At 37.4% G+C, this 16,421-nt stretch overlaps 1 protein-coding gene across 1 annotated transcript; it reads right to left on the minus strand.

Annotated features, from left to right (window-relative positions):
- Nucleotides 1-3,488: 3,488 nt before the first annotated feature.
- On the minus strand, nucleotides 3,489-13,956 carry LOC117577854 (synaptotagmin-6). Its single transcript, XM_052006791.1, has 7 exons — nucleotides 13,910-13,956; nucleotides 11,190-11,466; nucleotides 8,328-8,873; nucleotides 7,657-8,270; nucleotides 6,928-7,081; nucleotides 5,170-5,562; nucleotides 3,489-3,940 (listed from the first exon to the last, which is right to left on the minus strand). Exons 2-7 carry the CDS (start codon nucleotides 11,394-11,396, stop codon nucleotides 3,554-3,556), a joined length of 2,301 nt encoding a protein of 766 aa, XP_051862751.1. The 5' UTR covers nucleotides 11,397-11,466; nucleotides 13,910-13,956; the 3' UTR covers nucleotides 3,489-3,553.
- Between the last annotated feature and the right edge of the window lie 2,465 nt (nucleotides 13,957-16,421).

Consider the following 16,421-nt stretch of genomic DNA (forward strand, 5'->3'; position numbering starts at 1 on the left):
ACACTGAGAGGCACTGCCAGACAGTCTGGCGTTTTCGTATCGCCTCGGCAAGTCAAGTGGTCTGCCCCGTCTGCCTCATCCGTCCGTCTGTCTGTCTGTCCGTCCGGAGTGTCTGTGCCACGCTGCCATTGGCTGCTAATCGCTGTGACTAAAAATAGACGATCCAATCGTGGCACAGCTGGCTGGCATCATTGAAAGAAACGTTGAAATTGGAAAATTGAAATTCAATTGAAAACCGCACAAAGATACAAATGTATCTGTATCTCAACACATCTGTCCAGCTGCAAACACGCACTACAAAAGTATCAATTTTAATTGCTTACTTTTGTTTTCGATACCCTCGACAACACAACAAACTAGTGGCAGGAGTATTTGTATCTTAGAGATAAACATTGCATAAATGGGAACATCTCGAAGAACTTTCCTTCTCGTGCATAGATTTCAAGAAGAATTTCGAAACTGTCTAACTAAACCAAGACAACAATCGACAACACAGAAAAATAGTGGCTTGAGTATTTGTATCTTAAAAGGGACTATGAAATATCTCAAAGATCTTTATTATTCCTTCCCGTGAATGGATTTCAAAAAGAATTTCGAATCTGTCTAAATAAACCTTAACAAAACCAAGGCAACAATTTGAGAGCAAACGCTTGCATATCCAAAAAGTTATAAAAAGTGAGAATATAAAAAAAAAAATAAAATATCTTGATTTGCGTCGTATCTCAGAGTCGCTCACTATACGCATTTACATTTGTCGCTTTGAAATTTCTTCAGTATTTATTTGTATAACAATCTGTAGCATTTGCATATATCATTTACATTTATCCAATATATATAGATATATATATATGTAGGTATATGTGTATGGCTGTATATTTTGTAATGTATATATAAATATGTATGTATGTATGTAAATACAAATTCAACGCCAGAAATTAAACTAGTCGACTTTAACAATTTTCGATTCTTTATGTTTTGTTTTTTCTTTATATAGTATATATATATAAAACTGATAAACAAATTATCAGTTATTACATTGATCTTAACTACTATTCAGAGTTTCAGCTATAATTATGCGCATTAAATTTCGTATTTTACCCGAGTAGAGAAGATTTCTAAAGTATTTCACCCAAAAATGCTTTCTAAATTTTGAAGAAACTAAACATTTTCATAATATTTAGAAACTGTTTAAAAAGTTTAGTTATATTTCTTTTCTTCATAACTCTGCCAGGGTATTAACTATTCGGTGTACCGAAAAGTATTGCAATTATCTATTTAGATTTCTTTTTGTAATTATATAATTCTTATCGATTTCAAGTGATTTTCAAATATTAAAGCTGCTAAAAGTTTTGTGTGCCAGGTTTTTGTTGGTCATTTCTAGTCGTGGATATATATGTATATAGTATATAGAGTTAGAGCTATACATTGATAGTAGTAGGTAGAGTTATAGAGTAGATTGTACCAATAGGTATATACAAACATATGTCTGTATATATAGCATAGTAAGTGCAATGTGCTCGAACCCGAAATATTTTGGACAGCGTGCAGTTTTTTTTTATTTTAGAGAGATTTGCATGAGTTGAGTTTGTTGATAAATTTGTTTTTAATAAGAAACGATTATTTATATATTTTGTGTTGTTGATTATACTCGTAGTGTAATATTCTATTCTGGTAAATAATGTCTTGTAAATGCTTGCAAAGTTATTGTCTTTTGCTCATAATTATAAAAAGGAATACAAAATAAGAAATCGAACAACAATCTTTCGGGAACACAATTGATCGATTAATTATCAAGAACTGTGAAACGAATATCGTTAATACTTGAAATACTTTTTGTTTGTTGCTGTTTTGATCTATGGAGCTGTAATACCATCGCGTAAATACTTGCTTTTCATTCAAATATTGTTCGTATATTATATTATATTAAAATGTTTTTTTTTTTTTTTTTTCAATTATTATATATCACATTGCTCCAAGGGTTGCACTGATTTCACTTTTTTGTTCTTCACCTTTGTTATGGGCAACAATATTTGTAAGTTTCATTTGTAATTTGTTTAAATTTCATATTTGAATAGTTTAACAATCATGATTGCCAGAAAACATTGTCCTATCTATTCATACATTTATTTGCATACATATTTTAATCTTTTTAATATGGTTAGATAAGTTCTTAAGATAGTCTCTTTTTACTCTTGCAGACTGTAGTTAAATGAAATAAATTTAAAAAAAAAAATTTAATGCATTAGCTAGAATTCTCATTGAGATATCGCTTATCTTTGATTACTGCTGCAAGAGTATTTGGTATTCGGTGTGCCGAAACTGTCAGTCGTCTTTCCTCTTTCGTTGTTGCAGAACGATAAATATCGATAACACGTATAAATAGTATTCGATAACAATGAGTGCGTGCCTTTAAATGTCATATGTACTTAAATTTATATAATTCGTTTATCATTACATTTACTAACAGCTATGTGTGTGTGTCTGTGTATGTGTGCGTGTGTGTGTGTGTGCGTGTATTAACTAGCTAATAGGCTCAATTTGTCCTTTGGTGCGGGGCTTTTTTAAGGTTAAGTTCGGTTAGAGAGTATCTGGTTATAGGCAATTCTTCATTTCGAGTTTGGGGAAAACTTGTAGAAAAGTAGGAAAATGCGTTGAGTAAATGCAATTGGAGGGAGAGGCTGAAAAAGGACATAAGAGAGAGAGGGACGAGGTTTTGGCATATTGAAGAAGAGAAACGGAATTGAGCTAAGCTAAATGCAATGCTCTCTGGTTACACTCCACTGTGGATAACAATCGATAGTCCACCATCGATACACCCGCGTTAATCGAGATGACAGCTTACTATCGATAGGTCTATAGTCTGCAATCGAAGGCAAATTGTGTGTCGACTCATTAGTGACAACTGTGAATTGTACAACGCTTGATAATCGATAGTGTACTATTGATTTCTGTCTATCGATAAACAACATATCGTTATCTATAATATTTCACCTGTCTGTTAATTACGCGACGCTTATTAATCGATAGAGGACAATCGATCGATATATATCGATAACCAACATACCGCTATCGATCACATTTCACCTGTCTGTCAATTACGCGACGCTTAATAATCTATAGTGGACAATCAATCGATATATATCGATAACCAACATATCGTTATCAATATTATTTCACATGTCTGTCAATTACGCGACGCCTAATAATCGATAATAGACAGTAGATTGCTTTATATCGATATCCAACATACCGTTATCGATCATATTTCACCTGTCTGTCAATTACGCAACGCTTAATAATCGATAGTTGACAATCGATCGATATATATCGATAACCAACATATCGTTATCGATCATATTTCACCTGTCTGTCAATTACGCGACGCTTAATAATCGATAGTGGACAGTCGATTGCTATACAACGATAATATCGACATATCGTTATCGATAACATTTCACCTGTCTGTTAATTAAGCGACTCTGGATAATCGATAGTGGACAGTCGATTGCTATACATCGATAATATCGACATATCGTTATCGATAACATTTCATCTAAACAATGCTGTTACGCTTGGCACTCGCTCGCTGCAAAGTGCTCTGCATGGCAGCCACCACAGCCTCAGCGCCGCCAACGAAGACTGGTTGATTGACAGCTCGCCGCAGGACATGCCACATGGCAACCGGTTTGCGCAGCGAGGAGAGCATCTGATGCCAGTGACGCAGTCCCTTGCCCACCGCACAACTGCCGGCGATGACATGACCCAAGGGCAAGGTGCCGGCCTCCGTGACCCCAAAGACCGTGAGACGCAGTTGCACTGTGGTCAGACCTTGAGGCGGCAGACTGAAGATCATCGACTCGTTGAACGTGGGCGAGCGATCTTGGCGCTTCAGCGAGGTGCGCTTCTTCAGCACCTTCTTGTCGTTGTTCATCAGATAGACCTGCAATTGAGGTAATGAGGGTATTGTTAATATGTATGTAAGTGTAAACAATATATTACTTTTTACTTATAGCTGTCACTATATTTCAGATTTCAAATTTCTACGCCAAAAAGTATTCCATATACTTAATATGGAATATAATGGAATAATATGGAATATGCCTCCCTCCCTCTCTCTCTTTCTCATTATTTTTCTTTTTCACTTTCTCTTTATCTTTCTCTCTCTCTCTCTTTCTGTCTTTTTATACATCTCTCTTTCTGTCTTCCGTCCGCTCTCTCTCTCTCCCTTCCTCCATATCACTCCTTCAACCCTTTCTGTTTATCTTTCTATATATATATCTCTCTTTCTTTCTCTCTCTCTTTTTCTTTCTTTCTCCCTCCATATCTCTCTTTCACGCTCTCTTTCTCTCAACTTCCCACTTTCTTATTTTTATTCTACTTATTTCATATTCCCTCTCTCTCTCTCTCTCTCTCTCTCTCTGTATATCTCTCTCTCTCTCTTTTTCTTTCTTTCTATATATCTATCTTTCTGTCTCCCGTCCTCTCTATCTCTCTCTCTCTCTCTCTCTCTCTCTCTCTCTCCTCCCTCTCTCTCTCCCTCCCTCCATCTCACTCCTTCAACTTTTTCTTTTTCCCTCTCTCTTTCTCTATCTCTCGCTCTCTCTGTTTATCTTTCTATATATCTCTCTTTCTTTCTCTCTCTCTCTCTCTCTCTCTCTTTCTTTCTCACTCCATATCTCTCTTTCACGCTCTCTTTCTTTCTCCTTCCCACTTTCTTATTCTTATTCCTCTAATTTCATATTCTCTCTCTCTATCTCTATCTCCCTCTTTCTCTTTCTCTGTCTTTCTATGTATCTCTCTTGCTATATCCCATCCTCTCTCTCTCTCTCTCTCTCTCTCTCTCTCTCTCTCTCTCTCATCCCTCTCTCTCTTCCTCCCTCCATCTGTCTCCTTCCCTTTCTCTTATTCCCTCTCACTATCTCTATCTCTCGCTCTCTGTGTCTCGCACTCTCTCTGCTTATCTTTCTATATATCTCTTTTTCTTTCTCTCTCTCTCTCTCTCTCTCTCTCTCTCTCTCTATTTCTTTCTCCCTCCACATCTCTCTTTCACGCTCTCCTTCTCTCTCCTTTCTCATTTTTATTCCATTTCTTTCATATTCCCTCTCTCTCTCTCTCTCTCTCTCTCTTTCTCTCTCTATCTCCCTCTCTCTCACTTTACTCCCCTCTCACCTTGACAAAGACATGCTGGAGTGCACCCGCATTGGGTGAGTGCGTCTTGTTGGGCGGTTGCTCCGCTTCTCCGTCCGCTGTGTCGTTGTCGGGCTGCAGTTTCAGATTACGTGCCTTGACCACCACAATTGTCAGACGCTCAGCTGTGGGCAGATAGCTTAGAGAGAACATCAGCTCGCCCCAGCGAGCGTTGCACTTGCGTGAATCGGAGAGGGGAATCCATGTGGTAACCGGACGAACCATCTCGCCAATCTCCATCTCCGCCTCGCCGATCAGCGTGTGAGCGGGTCCGTTGTGATAGAGATGGAACCACAGCGAGTGTCGACCGTGCTGTCGCTTCAGCCGGAAGTTGAAGGTCTCATTGTACGCCGGAGTCAGTGACGATTGTACCACCTGCAAAATGTAGAAAGTGAGAAACGCGTTAGAAGAAGGCAAAAACACATTTTAGAAAAGATTATGAAAGCTAAATATTTATATCAGATGGAAGCTCATTAAAGCTTTAGCGCTCCTACAATTTATATAAAATCTTAATAATCTCTAATTAACTAAATAGTTAAACAAAGAATAATAGTTGATATATATAGAAAGTATCAATACCATAAGTTATATAGAATATATTTATTAAAATGTTAAGCTTGAGTATTTAAGTATGCTACATATGTGCTTTACGAAATTTTTCCTGAATTGAAGTTACTTCCTTATCATTTAAAATCTAATCTTAACACTCATTTCAATCATATTTGGATTTTAGTTTTAACCCATTATAGCTCATATTTATATCCTTTTCACCCTCTTTGCTCGCTATTTGTGTGCTTCAATCTTACTTCATGCATTCTGCATTGAGAAAGCTCATTAAAACTTTCTCAACACCCAAAAGCGTTATTGGTACTCGTTTCACTTGCATATTAATTATAAAGAAAGCGAAACACAGATTAAAGCTTCCGAATTTGTATCCCTAACACACCTGGCTCACTATTTATGCACTTGAATCTCACTTTATGCATTCTGCATTGGAAAAGCTCATTAATGTTCTCTCCAAACACACAAATTTGTAGCACCCAAAAGTTTTATTGGCACTCGTGTCATTTGCATTTTAATCTTAAAGCAAGAAACAAACAGATTAAAGCTGTCTATAACCAAATTTGTTATCTGCATTACAATAAGAAGAAAGCGCATTAAAGCTTTCTCACAACCAATTTATATCCAAAAGCTTTATTGACACCCACTTGAATTGCAATTTAATCCCTTTAAGCTCACTCTATGTATCCCTAAATCTGAATTGCAGTTCAAGTAAGAAGAAAGCGCATTAAAACTTTCTCACAACTAATTTGCATTCACAAGCTTTCTTGACACCCACTTGAATTGAAATTTTATCACTTTAAGCAAACTATATGTATTCCTAACACTCTTGGCTCATTTATGTCCTTAAATCTGAATTGCAGTTCAAGTAAGAAGAAAGCGCATTAAAGCTTTCTCACAACTAATTTATATCCAAAAGCTTTCTTAAAACACAGACTCACCACAATTTGAGCACTTGAAGCTCACTCTATGCACTCTTTTCAGTATAGATTGAGCAAACAAAAAGCACATTAAAGTTTTCTCAACACCACATATGTAACATACAAAAGCTTTGTTGCCACTCGTTTCATTTGCATTTGCATTTCTTAAAGAGAACAATTTGCTTTCAATCAGTAAATTTGTATCCCTAACAAACTTTTCAATATAGATTAAGCAAACAAAAAGCACATTGAAGCTCACCTTGGTCTGCATGCCACCGGCGTGATCGGGCACCAAATAGATGCGCACAAAGGTGTCCAGCGAGTCGATGCCCATGCTGAGCGGATAGATGAGATCCTTGGCCTCCAGCACACTGACCGTCAGATCCAGCTGCTCCTCGCTGTGGCTGTTGTGTCTGCAGGGAGAGAGATTTATTGAATGAAAATAGTATATTTAAATACCAACTCTACTTAGATTTATTGAATGAAAATAGTATATTAAAATACCAACTCTACTTAGATTTATAATGAAAATAGTATACTAAAATACTCTACTTAGATTTATTGAATGAAAATAGTATATTAAAATACCAACTCTACTTAGATTTAAAATGAAAATAGTATATTGAAATACCAACTCTACTTAGATTTATAGTGAAAATAGTATATTCAAATACCAATTCTACTTAGATTTATAATGAAAATAGTATATTAAAATACCAACTCTACTTAGATTTATAATGAAAATAGTATATTAAAATACCAACTCTAGTTAGATTTATAATGAAAATAGTATATTCAAATACCAACTATACTTAGATTTATAATGAAAATAGTATATTAAAATACCAATTCTACTTAGATTTAAAATGGAAATAGTATATTCAAATACCAACTCTACTTAGATTTATTGAATGAAAATAGTATATTAAAATACTCTACTTAGATTTATTGAATGAAAATAGTATATTAAAATACCAACTGTACTCACTTTTCAAACTGCAAACCGACGCACAGATACCCTGTGATCTGTGTGTACGGCTGATCGAGCTGATCGAGGCACAGCGACGAGGCATCCGAGTTGACCGAATCACACGAGATGCCGTGCTCCAAGTGAATGCCATCCATCGAACCATCCAGCGACATTTGCGAACTATTCCGTCGACCCAGACCCAAACTGATGCTCGAATCCTGACGCATGAGAGAGCGACCAAAGCACCACGTGGAATTGCCATTTGTTGAGTTTGAGTTGTTCGCATTGCCATTGGTCAGATTGGCGTGTCCATTGGCGCCCAGTTTGCGGAATAGATAATCCTCCGAGATGGTCTTCTGCAGCATGTGAGGTCCCTTGACACGTTGTGTGAGACCCGAGAACGGATTGTTGGTGTTGTGTAGCTTCAGCAGCCGACTGGACAGACTCTGGCCATGCACAAACGGATTGCCGTTGTGGGGGGGTGCGGCAACAGCGGGGTGGGGAGGAGGCGACGGAGTTGGTTGCTCCGTCGACTCGCAGAGAAAGGGATTTGTGCTCGAGTTGCGACGCTTCAACGCTGGCGCACGTCGCTCCGGTTCCGTTTGGGACTCCGGCTTCGATTGAAGTTGGGACTCCGCTACTGATGTTGCTGTTGTTGTGGTTGTTGTCGTGACTGCTGTTGTGGTTGCTGTTGTGCTGTTGATGCCCTGCTGCAGCGATATCTGCCGCTTGGCAATCGGACGCGGTATTGCGGTTGCCGACAGCGTCACCGATGCGGATGTCGTTAATCGGGGCGGCGGTGGCGCCTCCAATGCTTGTGGCACTGTGCCACGCAAACACGAACGCGGCTGCGTCTCCGCCGCTGTTGCTGTTGATGTCGGCGAGCTGAGCTCATTGATTTGGCTAAAGGAGAACGTCACAGTCTTGCTGCTTGGCCCAGCGCTGTTTGGTGCCGGCGCCGGACGCAGCGGCTGAGGGGGAATGCTGACATCCGCTTGTGGCAGATTCCACAACGGTGTCGTGCTCGTCTCGCCGCCATTTCCAATCAGCTGCTGCTGCTGTTGCATCTGTGCCTGCTGTGGTTGCTGTTGCTGATGATGTGGATGTTGTTGGTGGTGCTGCAATTGCAGCAACTGTTGCTGCTGCTGCGAGCGATTGTAGTCCTCCTTGTCAATGGTGTCGAAGCGCTTGAAGCTGCCGCTGGTGCTTAGCAGAAACTCCGAACCGGATTGGATCTGTTAAACAGACGAGGGATTAATAAAACCAATTTAACTTTTATGCAAATTTTGTATTTGTACATCTATTTAGCCAATCAAAACTAGTTGCCCCATTAAATTTACAGCCTCCTCGCTCTTACCGTTTCATAATTCTGCCAATAAATGTACACTATGTGTTCAAAACTACACCAAATCATTAATTATATTAATAGGTTGCCTGAAAACTATATTTTTTGTAAAATTTACAGCCTTCTAGCTCTTACCATTTCATCATTGAGTCACTTAATAATTGCAAATTTGTATTTGTACACTTATTGAGTTATTCAAAACTATCTGAATAACGCAGCTCTTTTAATTTGCTCTCTCATTAAATTTTGCTAATATTTACAGCCTCCTCGCTCTTACCGTTTCATAATTCCGTCAGTAAATGAGCCTCAATAAACTATTTTATTTACTCTATGCATTCAAAACTACACCCAATCATTGATTATATTAATAGGTTGCCTGAAAACTATATTTTTTGTAAAATTTACAGCCTTCCAGCTCTTACCATTTCATCATTCAGTCACTTAGTAAGTGCAAATTTGTATTTGTACACTTATTTAGTTAATCAAAACTATCTGAATAACCCAGCTCTTTTTTTTGCCTCATTAAATTTTGCTAATATTTACAGCCTCCTCGCTCTTACCTTTTTCTTAATTTTGTCAGTAAATGAGCCACAATAAACTATTTTGCACGATGTTTTCAAAACTACACGAAATCATAAATGATTTGAATAGGTTGCTCAAAAACTATAAAAACTTTAGCCTTCCAACTCTTACCATTCAATCAGGCAGTCAGTTATTGAGTAAGAACAAAACAATTTATATACTATTTATATACACTTTGTATACGAAATCATCAATAATATAAATAACTCCCCCAAAAACTTTGTTTTGTAAAGATTCCAGCCTCCTAGCTCTTACCATTTTGTAAGATGAGTCAGCACATAGAAATTTATATTCACTGCGCTTTAAGCCTATATGATATCTTCATTGATTTGCGCAAAAAAAAACTATATTTGTTGTAAGAATTTAAGCCTTCCAACATTTACCATTTCTTTAATACAGTCTGTCTGTTAGACATAACAAAACAAATTGTATGCAAAGTATGCTTAAATCATGTTTTGCCTGTTTTTTTTTTTTAGCCTCCTGGTTCATTTTATATATAAGACGAATACTTTATATTGCATGTTTAAAACAACTATTTAAAATCATTGATGATATGAATTATATTTTGAAAAAAAAAGTGCAGCCTCCTAGCTCTTACCATTTGTAAGCTAAAGCCTATACGACATTATCGATGGTCGTCCAAAAACTATATTTTTAATCAGAATGTCAACCTCCCAGCTCTTACCATTTTATAATTCAGTCTGTCAGTTTGACGTAACAAAACAATTAATGAATATAGTATGTTTATATCATACGAACTATCTTTTTTAAAAAATTGCTACCTCCTAGCTCTTACCATTTTATAATTGAGTCAGTTATTGTATCATAGAAATAAATATTGAGTAACATACGCACAAAACAATACGAAATCATTGACAATATGAAATGTTGAGCCCAAAGTGCAGCCTCCTAGCTCTTACAATTTGTAAGATGAAGCCTATACGACATCACCGTTCAGACGCGCAAAAACTATATTTTTTTTCAGAATGTCAACCTCCTAGCTCTTACGATTTTATGATTCAGTTTGCCAGTTAGACATAACAAAACAATAAATAAACAAAGTATGTTTATATCATACGAACTATCTTTTGTAAAAAATTGCAACCTCCTAGCTCTTACCATTTTATAATTGAGTCAGTAATTATGTCATAGCAATAAATATTGAGTGTGCATGTTCAAAACAATACGAAATCATTGACAATATGAAATGTTGAGCCCAAAGTGCAGCCTCCTAGCTCTTACAATTTGTAAGATGAAGCCTATACGACATCACCGTTCAGACGCGCAAAAACTATATTTTTTTTCAGAATGTCAACCTCCTAGCTCTTACGATTTTATGATTCAGTTTGCCAGTTAGACATAACAAAACAATAAATAAACAAAGTATGTTTATATCATACGAACTATCTTTTGTAAAAAATTGCAACCTCCTAGCTCTTACCATTTTATAATTGAGTCAGTAATTATGTCATAGCAATAAATATTGAGTGTGCATGTTCAAAACAATACGAAATCATTGACAATATGAAAAGTTGAGCCCAAAGTGCAGCCTTCTAGCTCTTACCATTTATAAATGTGAATACTATCTCGACAATCAACAATAATTAATGTATTTTATACTCACGCTGGCCATGTAGCCATTGGGATGGAAGAGCTTATGCTTGTGCTTGGACAGTCCGATCTTCTCCTCCTTGCTGGAGCGCGAGCGCATGCGCATCCAACTTGCGGCACGTGGCCCTAAACAGTGGCATGCCACCAGGAGGCACATCAACAGCAGAACCAACAGCAATCCCAAGCTGGTGAAAGTCAGCGTCATCGGTGAGCCATCCATGGTGTAGAGTGATGGATTGGTTGATTGCTTTGATTGATAACCTTTCAGTTCAGCAAGCGTGCTGCATTTCCTGTAATGTGCAACAAATACCCTGTAAAATGTGGAACAATTGCTGCAATCTCGGCCATCATCAATTTGTGTCCATTGCCCCCCAAAAAAAAGAATAAACACAAGACATACAGACATCCCCTTGAGCACGTGCAGCAACTGTTTCGCCTCCGCCTTTATCACTTGGCACAGTTTTCACTTGTGTTGAGTGTGCTCGACTTTCAACTACCCTCCCAATATACTTTTAGTATAAAAAATTAAAAAAAAATCCAGCATTATAAATTTATATGAATAAGTTTATAACTTCAGTTAACTTTAAAACTAAAGAAATTTGTTATTTATACTATTTAATAATAATTAAAAAAGTCTTTATCGAAAATCGTTATTATTATGATATATATATCATATAAATATAATTTTAAAAATGAGAAATTTATTAAAAAACCATCAGTCTATTCAAATGTTGCTTGCAATTTAATTATGTTTTCAAGTTTCTAAAAAAGTTTGATCCCAAAATAGAAGTCTCTGTCTTATTTTTGCTAAGCCACGGTTGTTTCTGCAGACGGACAGACAGACAGACGGATAGTTTTTATTATTACTTTGTAGAGCTTATCTAATCAATTGAATTTTATTACATAAATTTATAATATTATAAAAAATGCCAAAATTTCCATTTACTAAGACAACCCTTTAACGCCTTTAGCTAATGGGTATACACAAAAAAGTAAAACAAAATGTTTTCTTTAGAAAGTGAATGAAAAACGGGCGCAACGTGCAAGCGAGAAGGCAATACAATGAGATAGGATAAAGCAGTAGCGTGATGTGGGCATGTGGAGTGGGAGGGAAAAAGGGGGGAGACGAGCAACACTTTCATCTAGCATCGTTTTACAGCTGCCAGCGGGCGATTCACTATCATCTCATATCTCACTCATTGTGTGGGCAGGTGTCTGTCTATCTCTGTCTCTGTCTCGCTCACGCCTCAACTTGTTTCTATTCTATTTTCATCTGTAGTGTGCTGCCCCTTTCTCCCCTTCCCCACCCTCATGAGACGTCTCACTATCGCCTGCCACTTGCCAGTTGACAGTTTTTTGATTGAATTTGTAACCAAAGCTGCAGCATTTTCACTTCAAAGACTAAACAGCCGTCATAGCAAACCAAACGCAATGATGTTGTCAACGATGATTAAGCTATGAAATGCCTCGTGTCGTCATCTCTTCCTGTTCCCCTTTCTTCGCCGCTGTTATAATTGCAGTAAACTGCACAGAACTGTCGCAACTTCATTTATTTCATTGCATTTGTTTTTATGTGAGTTTTAATTCAACATTTCATTTGTTATTAGCTGAGTTTTAATTCATGTTTTCATTTTTTACAATAATTGGCATTTATCGTTTGGTGCAACAATTGACAGTAATCGATATCGATTGTGCTCGATTGCACCACTCGATCAGGTATAGCAGTCAGCTTTGTAATGGAAGCATTTGCTCACGCACACACACGCACTCACACACTGCGGTTCATGTGCATAAGCAAATGAAAGCGAATTAATTCCATTGCAGAGAGAGAGGGAGAGGGAGGGGGAGAGTGAACATAACCCTGCTGACATCATCTCGTTTTGGCCAAGTGGCCATTAGCCTAATCCCGGTCTTGTGGACGTGTGCAACCCATTCGCCCACTTAACCTCACACACACACACACACGCACACAGTTGCAGCATTCACCCAAAAGTTTATTTCCTTTTTTATTTCGGATTGCTGCTCTTTTAATTATACATCAACACACTTAAATGCATTCTAATTAAATAAACATTTAATGAGCTCTTAGCACTCTCACACTCTCAGCATTTGAGTGTAAGTGTGAGTGAGATAGCGAGAGAGGCGGCCATGTTGGTTGACATCCTAAGTAGCTGCAGAAATTTTTTGCAGCAACAGCAACAGCAGCAACAACAACAACAACGACAACAACATTTCATTAACCTACTGCGAGGTCATTTCACTGTGCACAGTGTGACAACTACTTGCAAGCACTCAGGTAAAATGTGCCTAGGCCTAAGACAATGTAAAATGGATAAAAGGCGAGCACACACACACAAGGAGTGAGTGAGAGAGAAGTGTTGTTGTTGTTGTTGTTGTTGTTTTGTTATCTGCCTGTGACCTGCTTTTCCAGTTGGACAGTTGTTTGGTCCAATTGGCACAAGACAAACTAAATGAGTATTGGTCACGTCACAAAGCTCGACAAAATACTTTCGTTTTAGTTTATAGTTTAAAGCAGGCGCCATACTAACGCTCCCCTCATCCTCCCTCGCCATCACACACACATAGACAACTCTCACTAAAAACCAAAAGTGAAAGTCAAAAAGAAAGTCAAAGATAACACGAAATTGGAGCGGAAGAAAGACACACACACACACACATGGCAATAAACACTTTTATTGTACTTTTCACTGGAGTTAAAACTTTCTTGATTACCTCAAATTGTTGGCTCTTCACAAATTTAACAGTTTTTATTTTTTTGTGTGTTGTTTGGAGTTTATTAACAATAACAATTTCCGCAATGCCGCTGGGCACTCGAACAACAATAACATTAACGAGAGCAACAGCAACGCGTGCAAATCGAACAACAACAAGAATAACAACAACAATTGGCCAATTTGCACGTTGACGCGTCGTCCATTTTATTCGTTATCCGCGCTGGGCGAAATCTCGCGGCCAACTAAGGAGCGAGCCCCCAAAAGCATGCTGCAACTTTTTCCGTTTCTCTTTTTCTGTTTTTCTTTTGCCAGCCAATCAGCGACGTCTGCGCAATGCGTGCAAAGCTTTAAGCTTTGCCATCCTTTTCGCACATTTGCGTGCTTGCATTGTCCATGCTAAATTTCGACCTAAATGCGCGGTTTAGATCCCCGTTTTTGGGACAAAAGCTTGCTTGCCATAAATATGTGAATGGTTGGACGCCCAGCTGTGTTTCTGTGGATTCCAATTTGTGCGAATTTAACGAAACTTGGCGAATTAACGAAAGTCCTTAACAGCGCCACACTTAACGATATGTTAACAAAAGCTTTTATTTGGACATGAACCAAGCATTTAAAAATAAACCGTTTAATTTATTAAATATATTCATTTACATTCAAGTCCCATAAAAGTAAAGAAATTTGATATCAAGTATAATATATTAATCTATTTTTATTTTTTTGTTTTTAAATTAATACAGTAAACTTCTATCAACAAGAATATTATTTTAGCTTGTTGTGAAATTACAAAATTAGGATCAGTTGGCTATTGTTGCAACAAAAACAACAAACAAAATGAGTAATTGAAACAAATTTCTATAACTCAAACAGCTGTCGGAAAGTTGAAGAGTCAAAGCCAATAAATTGCACAAATTCGAATTGTGTAAATATAAAAGCCGCGCATAAAACCAACAACAACAATAATTGTACATACATACATATGTATGTACAATTATATGTATGTATGTATGTATAGACACATTCCGCTTTTAAGTATTTGTATTTTCTGCAGCAATAATGAAAAGCGGCAAATTATTTCAATGAAATTTCAATTGACTGCCCATTATCCTCCTCTCCCTCTCTCTCTCACTCTTTCTCTCTCTCTCTACTCCTTCTACCTCGAAATAGAACTTTGTAACTATTTTTTGTTGTTGTTGCCTCGTCGATTTGCATACAAAACAAATACAAATACCAATTGTATTTGTATATATGTATATATATCGATATGTGCATGCATATGTACGTATGTATATATGTATATCGATAGCTACGTCGATTTATGAGCACACATTTTATAAAGTTCAATTACAATTGCATTTCACATTCAAATGCGTTGCAATTTGGCATTGGCATTGTGCATCAGCGGCGAAGCCGTCAAAGTTTTTAAGTGAGTGGCAATTTGTACAAATTACGTTCATTATGATACTTTGGGGGAAAAAAAAGCTGCGCAACGGACACAACTAGACTGCCTTGCAACGAACGACAGAGACAGAGAGACAGGAAAGAGAATGAAAGGAGCAGCCAATATTCTGCAATGTATTTGTCGATGTGTGTGTGAGTGTGTGCTGACAATGGCAAGCTAATTATAATTGTAATAATGAGCCTGCCATACGAAATGAACACTCCAAATTATCACTCTACGAAAAATCGAGTAGCAAAAACAATCGATAGCGATTTAGAAGTTTTCGATATATCCTTGATATTGCTATCGATTGATCAACACCTTAAACTTTCGATAAGTCAACAAATTGCTAATCGTGGCAACGCTCTAATTAAAGTGCGATATGGCAACTCCATTCGATGGTCACTTTAAACTGCAGATCAGTTGGCAGTCTGACTTTAAAAATATCTACATATATGTAACAGCTTTTGAAAAGCGCTAAAACCAATATAAATATGCAAAGGGCATTTTCTAATGCTACACACACACACACACTCACATGCAAGCATGTGGTAAGCGTACACAGACTCAATAAAGTTTAGCATAGTTATCTGGGCGTCGCTGTTGCATAGCTGCAAAACTGGCAAAGTTATTAAAATCAACAGCAATAAATTAGCATGCTTTGCGTTTTATCGTATAAACAGCTAGACAAACACAGACACAACACTCAAGTGTGTGTGAGTGTGGTGTGTGTGTGTGTGTGTGAGAGGGGAAAAGAGAAAGCTGACCAGAACACATTTACAGCGCATCGCATTTTTGGGCCAAAACACAAAGTGCGCATAAATCAGGCCAACGCAAAGACCAAGAGCCAAGAAGAGAGACGACATCAGCAGCCGCCCACAGTGTCGGGAGGAGGCGAAGGAGATGGCAGGGGCACAGGACTATGATGGAGACGGAAAGAAGGAGATATATGCATGTATAAATGACAATTTTACAACAAATTTATGTAAAACAGCGTAAAACAAACAAACGACAAAGCGACTGAGAAACTAACCAAAATATACCAAAAAAGAAAAAAGCGAAGAAATTTGAC

This window comes from Drosophila albomicans, chromosome X (assembly GCF_009650485.2).
Source record: "Drosophila albomicans strain 15112-1751.03 chromosome X, ASM965048v2, whole genome shotgun sequence".
Taxonomy (NCBI): domain Eukaryota; kingdom Metazoa; phylum Arthropoda; class Insecta; order Diptera; family Drosophilidae; genus Drosophila; species Drosophila albomicans.

What these genes read in the sequence shown, in the direction of transcription:
- LOC117577854 (XM_052006791.1), bottom strand. Translation starts at nt 11,396, where the DNA reads ATGGATGGCTCACCGATGACGCTGACTTTCACCAGCTTGGGATTGCTG. An exon ending in GTCGGTTTGCAGTTTGAAAA is followed by an intron (nt 7,082 to 7,656) that starts GTGAGTACAGTT and finishes CTCTCCCTGCAG; the next exon opens with ACACAACAGCCACAGCGAGG. An exon ending in CCGGTGGCATGCAGACCAAG is followed by an intron (nt 5,563 to 6,927) that starts GTGAGCTTCAAT and finishes TACATTTTGCAG; the next exon opens with GTGGTACAATCGTCACTGAC.